The 13,807-nt window shown below is 35.7% G+C and overlaps 1 protein-coding gene across 2 annotated transcripts in view; it reads left to right on the plus strand.

Annotated features, from left to right (window-relative positions):
* MSH3 (mutS homolog 3) overlaps nt 1–13,807 on the plus strand; it is a 179,616-nt gene that overhangs the window by 100,808 nt on the left and 65,001 nt on the right. For both annotated transcript variants that reach the window (XM_039220117.1, XM_039220118.1), the window contains exons 16-18: nt 2,104–2,168; nt 4,814–4,930; nt 10,455–10,562. In XM_039220117.1, coding sequence (XP_039076048.1) covers nt 2,104–2,168; nt 4,814–4,930; nt 10,455–10,562 — 290 coding nt within the window. The remainder of the gene's footprint in view (nt 1–2,103; nt 2,169–4,813; nt 4,931–10,454; nt 10,563–13,807) is intronic.

The raw sequence follows: 13,807 nt of genomic DNA on the forward strand, positions 1-13,807 counted from the left end.
TAGCAATAAAATTCTTAAAAGGCCTGTCTGCTGATTCTTTGCATATTTGTAGAAGGAAATAGAAAATTCCCTATTCCTTATGTAGTATAGAAGAGAAGAAAAACTTGCTACTCTGTTTTCTGGAGAAACCCCAGCTGAGAAGAAGAGGACATACAGGACCAGCACCAATTTGAAGAAGTAACTTACCCCAGAGTGTAACAAGCATAAGGTCCATGTGAGCTTTTCCAACTCTCATCCAGTGTTGGCTCTGCATATGGCTTCCTTGAGGATCAGTAGTCCTTAGAGTAGACACCCTGATACTTAAAGATTGAACCGTTTGGTCCACACTGTGCCCAGCATGCTCCAAAGGGCCATGACTAGTAGCAATTTGTGTTGTATAGAAGGCACAAATTTGAATCGGTGCCCCATGTTACCCTCTTATGGCAAATTACTTAAGTAAGCCAACCTCCCTGGCTGCCCAGTGAGGCAGTTTTAACTTCTTTCAAAAATTCTACCTTCCTTTCGTTAGTAGCTCCTTTGGAGCTCTGTGTTAGTTATTATGACTCTAGATGTGCCGCTCCCAAGTATCAGTGAGCCACTGTGGTCCTGTGTTTCGCAGTTTACTGCAAGCGTAGCTCTTCCCAGAATTATTTTATAAAAGGATCAACATGCCTTCTTGTAGAACATTTAAAGATAATATTTAAGTAGATTTTTTTAGCATAATTTTAAAGTGCTTTTATCTTTCTTGTCAGTGATATTTGTTTTGTGGGTTTTTTCCTCAGTTACTTTTTGTAGCCAAGGGGAACTTTTATAGACTCTTCACTCTTAACTGTTTAACTGGGTGTGGCAGACTGGAAATTGTATTAATTTCTCTCCATATGAGAAGGCCTCGTTAGTTCCGAAATTTTTTCTCAGAGTGAAAATTCTTAAAATTAACCAGTAATTTCTATATTATTTTTTTAAGCAGAATCTTTTTTTTTATGTTTATTTACTTATTTTGAGAAAGAGTATGCACAAGCAAGGGAGAGAGAGAGAGAAGAGGAGAGAGAGACTTCCAAGCAGTTTCCACACTGACAGCACAGAGTCCGATGTCAGACTTGAACTCATGAACCATGAGATCATGACCTGAGCTGAAACCAAGAGTCAGACACTTAACTGACTGAACCACCCAGTCACCCCAATAATTTCTATTATTGTTTCTATGAAATATAATTTCTATGAAAAACTACATAGAAAAATAAACTCAAAAGATAAGCCAACGCTGCTAATAATATGCATATTGTAATACCTAAAATGTTAGGTATACATAAAAATTATTCGTAGCTACATAGCTTCTGGGTTCCCTCTTGTACAAAATAAGTGTTTATGTGTTTATTCATTTAAATAAAACATTGAATTTCATTGCAGTAATACAGGAGAGTAAGCAGGAGGAAAAGAGATGCCATACAACTAATGCTAAAAATGAGAGGCGTGATAGAAGTAGTTGATTTCACTTTACTGGCTGATTTCAGAAAAGCTTGCTTGCAGAACACACTTGGCTTTTAAAGACATAGTTCATATAAGTGAAAACTTAAAACATACATGGGAAGAAATATCTTCTAATAACAGAAGAAATCATTGCTTTTTCATTAGTAGACTTTTAGATATTGGGCTCAATGTATAAAAATTGTGAAAATAAATCCTCTTTTGTTCAGAATAGGGGATGGATCACATTTCATACTGGTATAGCACCTCATAATTGATATTTTAAAGTTGTATGTACTTAGAAATTCCATCTTATTACTGAGTAATAGATTTCTTAAGTGAGTGGGTACTAATAAATGAAAGAGGCCACTAAAGAAAAATCACCATTTGTAGTATGCACACGGTAATGTTATAAACATTAAATTGCCAAGTTATATGCTTATTATAAACTTTTGCTCAATACAAGTTGTATTTTATACCAAGTATTGCAACCCTGATGGTTAGTATTTGGTTGTATGGACATACATGAACTTCCCTATTAACAGTTGGATTTATTTTGAATGTTTAGAATAATATTTACTAAATTTATAGCACAGTTTTGAGGAAGCTTTAAAAATACAGTGGTTAGTCATTTAAATATGTGACTTTTATTTCTTTTAGTTTATGATTGAAGTAAAGAACTCTGCTGTATCTTGTATACCAACTGATTGGGTAAAGGTTGGAAGGTAGGTTTAAAAATACATTTTTTTCTTAATAACATGAATTAGAATGACACATTATAAACATATACACCTGTATGCTGTTGGAATGATAATAACCACATTTTTGACATTAAATGTGATTCTTCCCCTTTGGTTTTCTTATGGGACTTTTAACCAAATAAATAATTATTTTAGACTCTTTTTATCATTGATTTTAAAACATTTTTTCCAAAGAGTATCTTACTTTTCTTTAGTTACTTTCTTGTTTTATAAATTACTGTTTTATTCTTACATCTCAGTACACTTTTAACACATGAAAAAAATGTTGGGGGATCTTCAGTTATAAAATTAATTTGGTTGCTTGAATTTTCTGATGAATGCCATACCTGAAGCTTTTTTTAAGATGCTGAAATTTCATTTTCTGCCATTTGAGCTCTCTCTGCATTTATTCATTCTTGATGCTTTCCATGCCACATAATTATAATAGTTCTTTACATCTTCTTTTTTGTAAGTTATATCATGAATTGATGAAAACAAATTTAATCAAAACAAAATTAGAGAACCACGTTGAGACTGCCTTTTTTCCTTGGTTAAACATTAATACCCCAAAGGGGACTCATTTACAGAAGTGTGTTAGAGAAGTCTGTACTTCTGTGAGTCGTATTCTTTGTGAACTGTTTATTATTACTGTTATTAATATGTTTGCATGAACTTGAGATGAAAATGTTAGATTTGGGGGCGCCTGGGTGGCTTAGTCGGTTAAGCGTCCGACTTTCGCTTAGGTCATGATCTCACAGTTCGTGGGTTCGAGCTCCACGTCGGGCTCTGTGCTGACTGCCAGCTCAGAGCCTGGAGCCTATTTCAGTCTGTGACTCCCTCTCTCTCTGACCCTCCCCTGTTCACGCTGTCTCTCTCTCTCTCCTAGAAATGAATAAAACATAAAAAAAAAAAAATTAAAAAAAAAAAAATGTTAGATTTGCCTGAGTAAGCAGAAGAGGGCCTAGTAGCTGGTGATTGTATGAAGGAACTGTGTTAAGGATGGGAGAAAATTTTGACATGTATGAACGATTATTATAATCTTAATTTTAATTCAAAAAGAAAATGAGTATCTATTGCCACTAGCAAAGAATCCTGAAGGCACAATCATGTGTTTCTTTAGCTTGAAAACTTTTTTTTTTTTTTACACGTTACTAGAAGCCATAATTGAGATTTGGGTATTTTGTTTTTAGGGGATATTTTCTCTCTTTGCAAGTATCCTTTCTTTTTTTGTCCTGTACTACAGCTAATGAATCAAAATATGATTTATGAAGAGAAATTATTTAAAATTGTGCATCTGATTATCTAAGAAACTGAAATGTTTCACTGAATGAATTTTGTCAGAAGAGAAAGCTATGACAAATAGGTTTGCATAGAAATCTACATGATAATTCAGAAGCAGCAAGGAAGATATAAATCTATGTCAGCATCTTTTGAACATTCAATGATGTAAACTGAATGAATAAATAAGATAGTTTGGGGGAGGTTCATTGTTACTTTTTATGTTACATGGCTATTGGAACCTCGATAGGGATAGGTTAGATATCAGTCAGATTTTGCATATCAAAGTCTCATCCCTAGTCCAATAACTTGCCAATTTAAACATAATTGTAACAGGAGTAGGGGAGCAAACAAAGAACAAAATGCACTCTGTCATCACCTGCCTGTCACTCAACTCTGACCTTCTCTTCTCAAAGGTCCAATCATAATAATAACATCAAGAGTGATAATAATCATCACATCCACAAAACAGTTCCTAACATTGAGTGCTAATGACATCGGACATTCGTACCTTGCTATCTTATCCTGTCACTATCTTATCCTGTCAACAGTACCTATGAGGTAGATACTGTCATTATTCCCATTTTATAGGTGAAGAAAGTGATGTTTTGAGAAGATCAGTTGTATTTGCCCAAAGTCACACAGGGCAAGTAAGTGGCAGGCAGAGTTAGAGCATTGGGCCAGACTTTTTGACTGGGGACCTGTGGCGTCCTCTCTTGTGCTCTGCAGCTTCTTGATAAAGCCCCAGAGATTATACACAAGCCCAGAAGAGGAGCATATGGTATTTCTTCCCCTCTGGGGTCATTATCAATTTACAGTTAGACCATGAAGCACTCTTCTTTGATTGCCTCCTGAATTAATGCATTGCTTTTTTTTTTTTTTTGGTAATTCTTTATAGTTTTCTTTTTTTCACTGAAATACTGTAGCCATACAGAAAAGTTTAAAACATAGAGTATTATGACCATCATCAGTGTATCCAGCTTTGTCAGGACTTAGATGCTTTTGATTTTTTTTTTAATCAAGCATTTTCATTTAATGTAATTTAAAGAAGAAAGCTTTCTGCTTATGACATGGAAACTATACACTTTGACTTTGTCATATGGATATAATTTAAAATGCATTTTAGAGCTTCCTGAACAAAGTCCTATGAACTCCAAGTACTTTATTTACAACAGAGATGTTTTGAATCAATAGAATTCAGGACCATAATAAAGAATGTTCTCTGTTTACATGTATTTGCTTTCAAGGTTCATCAGAGAATAATAAATAACTACTTTAATTTTCTGAAGTGATGGTGTTAGTGGTTTCTTAGTAACCTTGATTTCCTATTTATGTTTCTTCCCCTCTTCTAGCACAAAAGCTGTGAGCCGCTTTCACTCTCCTTTCATTGTAGAAAATTACAGACATCTGAATCAGCTCCGGGAGCAGCTAGTCCTTGACTGCAGTGCTGAATGGCTTGAATTTCTAGAGTGAGTTTACAATGAAAAATATAATCTGACTTTTTGCTATGAGAAATAGACCGGAAAATCTTTCCATCAAAAAGAAAAGTAGAGATTACTGCTTGTGACCTGCCATAAAATAGTTGAGTACATGTGTTCTCTGATTTTATTTTTAATCCATTGAAATGCAAGCTCATCTTAGTTCTTAATGAGAGACCTAATATACTTGAATGTTACTTTACCTTCGTTTAGTTGCTAAGGATGTTTGGTGGAGTCACTTTTTGAAATTCCACCTTGGACATCATGTACTTTTCTTACAAAAAGGCTTAATATTTTCGGAGTTGGACAAGTAGAGTTTAGTTGTTCCATGTTTATTCTCTCCATTTAATTTTTCTTTTTTTACATCATATGTATTTTCCAACTTTTTATTTTAAAGAATTTTAAATCTGGGAAAGTTGAAATGAACACTAATACACCTACATTTGTCAAATGTTAACATTTTGCCACATTTGTTTTATATCTCTCATATGCTTTTTTTTCTAAACCATTTGAAAATACATTTTAGACATTCTAACACTTCACCCCCCCCAAAATCCTTAATTAAGCATACATCTAAAGCTAAGAACATTCTACTCTATAATCTTAATACCATTATCACATCTAAAAAATTGATATTAATTTAAAGAATATTGAGTTTCTTTAATTCTGTACCCCCTCCCCGATTTTTAAATGAAAGCTCAAATCAACTTTCACATGTTGCATTTTGTTACTATGTTTCTTTTATAGTTGAATCTAGAATAATCTCACACATTTTTTGTTTTTTATGAGATTTTCTTTTGAATTGCCCTTGCCATTGCCTCAAAGAAATGTTTTATATATGGATTTATTAATAGCCATCTGTTCATGTGGACAGGGTTAATTCCATGGTGTGCTGGTAAATAAGTGATAAACAGACAGCTCTCTGGAAGAATAGTAGTATTTGTGGTGCTTGCTGATTTCTGTAATGTAAACACTCCCACTGGAGCTAAGTTCAAGCTGCTGCCAGACTGGAGTTGGGAAAGAAGGCATACCATTGACCTTCATGAGTCCACAGCCATGAGCCACTCATCTAAGCACTTTATTATTCCTCAGACGATATCTTTGAGTGAAATATTATTACCCCCAATTTACAAGTAGATCAGCTGAGAATCAGAAATCAGGAGTAAGTTGCCTACATTGGTTGGAGCTGAGATTCAGTGTAGAGTGTCTGGTGGTATAGATTGTACCCTCTACCATCAGTTTGTCGAGACTGCCTGTGGTGAATCCATAGGCATCACTCTAAACAGAGATCTCTTTGGTAGTCTTTCTCTTTAAAACCTTTAACAGTAAATATTCAGTGAGATTCTCCAGGGAGCTAAGTAACCAGTCTGGCAAGTAAACAAAAAATACTACTTGACAGTTTTTAAAAGGTAGATATTTGCCCAGAGGAGTCTTGAATTAATAGCATCAGAAAGATATTCCACTTTACTTGTCCTGAATCTCCTGAGGTTATCTTGACTCCTTGTCGTGGACCCAGGGATAGAAACTTAGTGGTGTATTCATTTCCTTTTCCACTTCACTTTCAGTGTCCCATTTTAAGGGTTTTCAGGGCCTTTGAATCTCTAGTTCTCCTGGTTTTCCCCTTACAGTTATCACTGAGACATGAAAATTAGACTCCTTCCAGGCTTCAGGGACCACATTCTAGGATCCTGCAATTTGGTGAGGTGATACATATTTACTCTATTCATAGTATACACAGTTTTACAGATCAGGTTTATGTTCTCATTGTTAATATTCTAGACTAAAGGAAGTTCAGATCTCCCAGGGCGAACACTTTGGCATTATCCTTGATTCTGCCTTCCTTTTTGTCCCTCTGTCTGTTATCAGATTCCTGTTTGTCTTTTTTGCCTTTGAAATGTCTCTTTGATTTGTCCCTTCCCTTGTTCCCTTATAACACTCCACCATTTCTGCATACCGTTCTTACTGTTTCAGCCCTCTGCCTGGGCCCTTCTACCAAATTAACCCTGGCAAATTCTACTTTCATCATAGCACTACTTTGAGAATTGCCATGAGTAAGCTGACATTAAATACTATATCACAGAAGAATACGATATTCATGCTGCATTGCTAAGTGAAGAAAGGATGCAAAACAGTAATGTGTAAATTCACATACATTCACAGCATACAAACCTTTTATCTTAAAAGATTAAATATATATTTGCCACTGTTATGTTATCATTATGCTTATTGACCATTTATGTATCTTTTTTGGAGAAATGTCTTCATATATATCCTCAAATACTAACTGATTATTTCTGCAAGGTGAGATTACTGGAGATTTTAATTTACTTTGCAAAGACAGGATACCGAAAGTATCTTTAGTGTACTTACATTACTTTCAAAATAAGAAAAATACATTAATGCTCTTATCTAAAAAAAAGAATATTGGTTGAATTTTAGCTATAGCTTTTGCAGCTAGAGCCCTCATTTGAGAACAACATTGTTAAGCACAGTATTTATTAAGGTGCCAGGTGGTGTGAATATGATGTCATTTTAAAAAATGATTAACCTCAGTGAACCTGACAGAGGATTGAATACCAGCTATACACATGTATGTCTCTTTTGAGATATTAACCATTACGCATTAGTCATACTACTTTTGATCAAAATATTGCAAGAAATCAAGGCTGAAAGAAACTTCTTTCAAAAGTAAATGGAAACGTCTCTAAAAAAATGAGTCTCTTCTTCTGTATTCCAGAAGATGGGCTGTGGATGTTGAATAATCTCGATCGCAGATTTTAAAAAAAATAAGTTTTAATGTTTCCTATAAAGTAGTTAAATATTTTAGAAATAAATTTGTAAATAAAAAATAAAATACTTTCTTTTTGTTAACTTCAGATGGCATTGGGCAACATCTGATGGTAAACTGTCATAACAGCTTTAGAACCCAAGTGCCTTAAATCTTTTTCCTATAGACCTAACAATATCCTTTGACCAGAAATTAATGGCTTCATTCTTAAGTTGGTTGGTGGCTTAGTGATAAAATTTCATGTTATGATGTAATCCTAGTCTATCAGATTATTATTTGAATTCCCCGTTTTTTAGCTTGTCATTTTCTAGGTATGGATAATCTCTTTGAAATTTGGGAAAGTGTAGCAAATGGAGAAAGATCAAGAAGTCAAACAAGACTTTGTAAGAGTTACAATGGTGATATTAAAGGTTTATGACACTTTCTAAAAATTTAATTCACATATTTTATATATATAGTTGACATGAGAAAGAACATTATTGGCTATATCAGAATAATTCCCTTATCTCTCTCTGCCTTTTCTTTCTTTTTTCTTTTTCTTTTAACTGAAATGGTACCCACTGAGAGTTGTGTCACTCATTTCAATTCCAGAAACTAGAATATCATCAGGAACAGTTACCCTCCTCAACCGATGTCTCCTAGATAGTAGCAAATTAAATTAGGGTCTTGGTGGCCTGGACAAGACCTGGGAAGGAGAGAGTATGAAAAAAATGAGGTTTAATACCAAAGATATTTTGATATTCACATCGAGAGAGGTAAGAGCAGAAACGTAAAATGTGGCTGCTCACTGGCAAAACAGAGAATGCCAAGATAGGAAGACCAGATGGGTCAGTGATTAGAACAGGGACAGAATAGGACACAGCTCAAGAGATAAACCAGTGTTAGATTTGAAATTGAAGTTAGACCAGGAATGAGAAGGCATGATCACTGAGTAGTCACTCAGGAATATTTGATGCATGTGGCATGTTGCATCTTCAAAACCGAGTCATTTTTTTTAAGTCTATTTATTTATTTTGAGAAAGACATAGACGACGTGAGTAGGAGAGGGGCAGAGAGTGAAGAAGAGAGAATCCTAAACAAGCAGTGCAGAGCCCGATGTGGGGCTCAAACTGAGGACTATGAGATCTTGACCTGAGCTTTTAAGGTGAAAACAGCGGGCACCTGAGTGGCTCAGTAGGTTGAGCATCTTGACTTCAGCTCAGGTCATGATCTCGTGGTTCACGAGTTTCAGCCCCACGTCAGGTTCTGTGCTGACAGTTCAGACCTGGAGCCTGCTTCACATTCTGTGTCTCCCTCTCTCTGCCTGTACCCCACTCACACATTCTCTCTCTATCTCTCTCCATTTCAAAAATAAACAAATGTTAAAAAAAAAAGCATAAGGTGAAAACAGAACATTATCTTTCTGATACCAGTGTCCAGTCTCTTTTGTGCTTGGGATTTTGCACAGACTCTTAACGCTGTTAGTGGAATTCTTGCTTGTTTTAATGAACATTAATTCAGTGAGCAATAGGCAAATTATATTTATTATACTCTGTTCAGACAAAGAGGTATAAAATATACTGTAAATGTATTTTTCACTTCATAAAGTTAACACAAAAATAAAACTGGATACTTAAAATGTTGCTTCTGGTTGGAAAAGTCATTTACATGGAATACCTTTATAATATTACTTGAAAAATCATTACAGATTCTAAAAAATCAATATAGTGATAATATAGGAATAACTGATCACCTAGTAGCTTAATCTCAATATCCTTTTCAAGCCAGGGAGTACTCTAAAACTTTGGATTTAAGAAGCAGACAGATTACATCTTAAAGTTTCTGAAACATAGTACAACGGAGAAATATTTTTTAAGAGAAGCATTCAGCATAATACTCTCATTTTGGGGGGGAGTCTTCTTTGAAAGGTTGTAAAGTATACCTGTGATAGTAGATAATAGAATACTTTAGGTAAAAAAAAATAGAAAGAATGTACTCGCAAATCCTATTTTTTAAGTATATATTTCAATAAAAATGTTTTAAGCTTTTAATCACCAGCTATTTAATTTGCCAAAGATTTGAGGCAATAATCTTTTTAAAAATAAAATCTTTTTAAAAATAAATCTAAAATTTAATTTATATATGCATTTTAAGAAGATAACTGAAGATCACTGAAAAAAAAAATACTTTTTTGCTTGCCTTAACAAGATGTATTATAACGTCTACTGTATACCAAAGTTAGGGGCTCTATGTTAGGGCTTGATAATGATAGGCAAATCAGGCAAGCATGGACTGTACCAGCGAGAAGCTTCCGATTCAGTGTGAGAGAAGGATATTGAAACTGTTAATCCTAGTTTGGATGATGCTATCAAGGAGAAGCACAAAGGCTGACCATCTGGATAGTTCATGTTATTTAAGCCGAATGAAAATGATCACTACATTTGTGTTATATCTACGTTGACTTGTCATGGTCAAATGAAATGTGTAGTGTGGTGTTACTAGTAGACATCTTTTCATACAAGCTATTTTAAATATATGTAGTTCTATCCAAATGAAACAAAAGAAGCCTCTGTAATCAAGTTATCATGTTAAACTGAAAAGCATTTCAGTATAATTTCCATGTTTCTTAGGTATCCCTGGTTATTTTGCTTATGCTCATGTTAGCTAATAAAGTGATTACGTATTCTATAGCTTTTATAGCTTGACGAAATCAATGTGCTCATCTTTTTGTTGTTGTTGCTTTTGTAGGGATTTCAGTGAACACTATCACTCCTTGTGTAAAGCAGTACATCACCTAGCAACTGTTGACTGCATTTTCTCCCTGGCCAAGGTCGCTAAGCAAGAAAATTACTGCAGGTAATGTATTTTTTTTAACACTCCCCCCCTCCCCTTTTCAGTGCTTTAGATCAGATGGCATTATTTCATTAATTTTAGTATTTTTATTATACATTATTAAAATATTCAGATATTTTGGACTCTTTGTAAAGCTGAATATCAACACATATAGCTTGATTTAAAACAAACACATTCCTTTCTTGCTTGCTCTGTCATTTAGTACAGTGAAACCAGATGTAACTCCAGAGGTGAATGTCACATATTTCAGTTTTTAAGTTTATGTGGGTGACATTTAATAAAAAAAATTGTTTAATGTTTATTCATTTTTGAGAGACAGAGAGAGGCAGAGTGTGAGTAGGGGAGGGGCAGAGAGGGAGAGGAAGACACAGAATCCGAAGTGGGCTCCAGGCTCTGAGCTGTCAGCACAGAGCCTGCCACGGAGCCGAACTCACTAACCGCAAGATCATGACCTGATCCAAAGTCAGACGCTTAACCGACTGAGCCACCCAGGTGCCCTGGTGACATTTTTTCTTTTTAATTTTTAAATGTTTTATTTATTTCTGAGAGAGAGACAGCGTGATCAGGGGAGGGTCAGAGAGAGAGGGAGACACAAAATCCGAAGCAGGCTCCAGGCTCCGAGCTGTCAGCACAGAGCCCATGCGGGGTTCGAACCCACAAACCGTGAGATCATGACCTGAGCCAAGGTTGGAGGCTTAACCGACTGAGCCACCCAGGCGCCCCCCCCCCGTGACATTTTTTTGTGTGTGTGTGTGTTTTGTTTTGTTTTTTAATGTTTTATTTTTTTCTAGGAGAGAGAGAGAGAGAGAGACAGCGTGAGGAGGGGAGGGTCAGAGAGAGAGGGAGTCACAGACTGAAGCAGGCTCCAGGCTCTGAGCTGGCAGTCAGCACAGAGCCCGACGCGGGGCTCGAACCCACGAACCGCGAGATCATGACCTAAGCGAAAGTCAGACGCTTAACCGACTAAGCCACCCAGGCGCCCCCCGTGACAGTTTTTTAAAGGCATAATCCTTTCATTTGTTAGCTCTGACTTGAACACTTTGTAATATGTTTCATTTTATAATTATAAATACCATCTAAATCGAATATGGCCGAGACTCAGTGTATGATTCATTTTGAGGCAGTGCTCTCTATTACTTTCAGATTGTTCTTCCTTAAGTTTAAACCTTAAGTTTGAGCCAAATCTTTCCTCAGTGCTCTGCCCTCCAGGTGCACTGGGGTGGGGATCCTGCCTTCCAGACCCACTGGGGCAGCATTTCTGTTCCTGTAGTTTTGTTGGGCAAGGATTGGGCCCCCAGAGCTCCAGGTCATGTTGCCCCTTTGGTGGCCCTGTGCCTGGGTCCCACCCCTGGCTCCCTCCTGTGGTTCCCCCAGGCTAGAATTCCGTGCTGCCGGCTCTCTGGGTCTGGAGAACATTGCACTATTGGGGGCTCTCTGAGATATCTGTTTCATAAAAGCACTAGCCCACTCGTGAGGGCTCTGCCTTTATAAGCCAATCACTTTACAAAGGCCTCACCTTCTAATACCATTATGTTAGGTTTCATTTGGATTTTGGGGAGGACACAGACATTCAGTCTGTAGCACAAAGACTAATTTTTCATGTACTTAAGGAAATTTAAGGGAATATTTACATCACTGCCTTATGTTGAGGAGTAAAAAGAAAACATAGACGTGGTACTGCCTGTCAGTGCTTGTGGCATACAGAGTTCATTATGTTTGAGTAGATATGTTTTGCTCTTCATACGTCTTTCATATCTTGGTTTCTTTCTAGTTTGTGCCAAATATCTTTTTTTTTAACATCTAAATGTTCTTTATTCCTACTGTAATACCCATAATAGATGTTTAAAAATTATTTGTTTCTTATAAAGCCTTTATTTATTTGTTTATTATTTATTTGTTTATGAGAGAAGGGTTGCAGGAATTGGCTATGCCAGTTTTAGATTAAAACCGTACTTTGCTATTTTGTTTCATTTTGTTTTGCTGTACATTTATGTATGGAATGATCTACACAACAGTTTTGTGCACAATAGTTTTGTTTAAAATAGGCTCTTCGCCTTTTCTTCATTGCCCAATTTCTTCTGACATCAGAGAGCTTCAAAAGTTTTATCCAGTTTATCATCCATAAAAGTGAGATCTGTAAATTTACTGCAGTTGAATCTAGTTCTGGGAGAATATGAATCTACTCTCCATTGACTTGATTTCTTCTTTATGTACTGTGATCTTAGTAGGACTTCTTTCTTGATGCACAAGGTTTATGATGCTAACTTTTCCTAAAGGATTCTTTTTGTGAATTAAGTAGAGGATCGGCTACAACCTATGCATTTAGTGTGTGTTCAGGCAAAGCTCTTCCCACTGAAACATACTTGTGCCTGGCTTATCTCTTCTTATACGTCTTCAAGTGGCCTTTTGCCATTTGCTATTGCTGATGCTGCAGCTAGTGAGACCAGAAGAACCATGTCTATGAATATGTGGTTTATATTATACTAAACTTAAATTTTTGTATCTCTATGTGTGTATATATCTATTTGTAAACTTAAACATTTATATATTATACATTGTATGTTACTTTTTTCTTTTATTTCTTTTATTTTTTATTATGTTTATTTATTTTGAGAGAGAATGTGCATGCACAGAGTGGGCAGGTGCTGAGAGAGTGGGAGAGAAAGAATCCCAAGCAGGTTCTGCACAGAGCTTAATACAGGGTTCAGCCCTACTAACTGTGAGATCATGGCCTAAACCAAAACTAAGAGTCGGATGCTTAACCGACTGAGCCACCCCGGCACCCCAGGAATTCTTTATTGAAATGTAGGTTTGGCAAAATCTCTGAGGAGTAAAAATACGTCATCCCTTATTATGTCACTATGAAACTCTGATTAATTTGTAGACTCATCAGAGATTTAACAAGCAGTTTAAGTATATACTATATACAGGTTTGGTCCTAGATTTTTCATTTAGGGACTTCTCCTTTTTTTGGCATCTTCTAGTACATATATCAAGAGATCTCTTGATTTGCATAAGTAAAATTTGAACTCTTTTTTCCGGCATATCTTTCAGAGTATAGACTTTGGATCAGACAGACATGGTTTTGAATACTTGGTTGGTTATTTAACAGCTGACCTTAAACAAGTTACTTAACCTCTCTGATCCTCAGTTTCTTCATTGACATAATACCTACCTCTCAAGAGATGTGCAGATTAAGTGAAATAAATCTATATTAAATTTCTAAGCAGGATCAGACAGATGATAAA

This window comes from Hyaena hyaena, unplaced genomic scaffold (assembly GCF_003009895.1).
Source record: "Hyaena hyaena isolate Hyena2069 unplaced genomic scaffold, ASM300989v1 scaffold_862, whole genome shotgun sequence".
NCBI classification, from domain to species: Eukaryota; Metazoa; Chordata; class Mammalia; order Carnivora; family Hyaenidae; genus Hyaena; species Hyaena hyaena.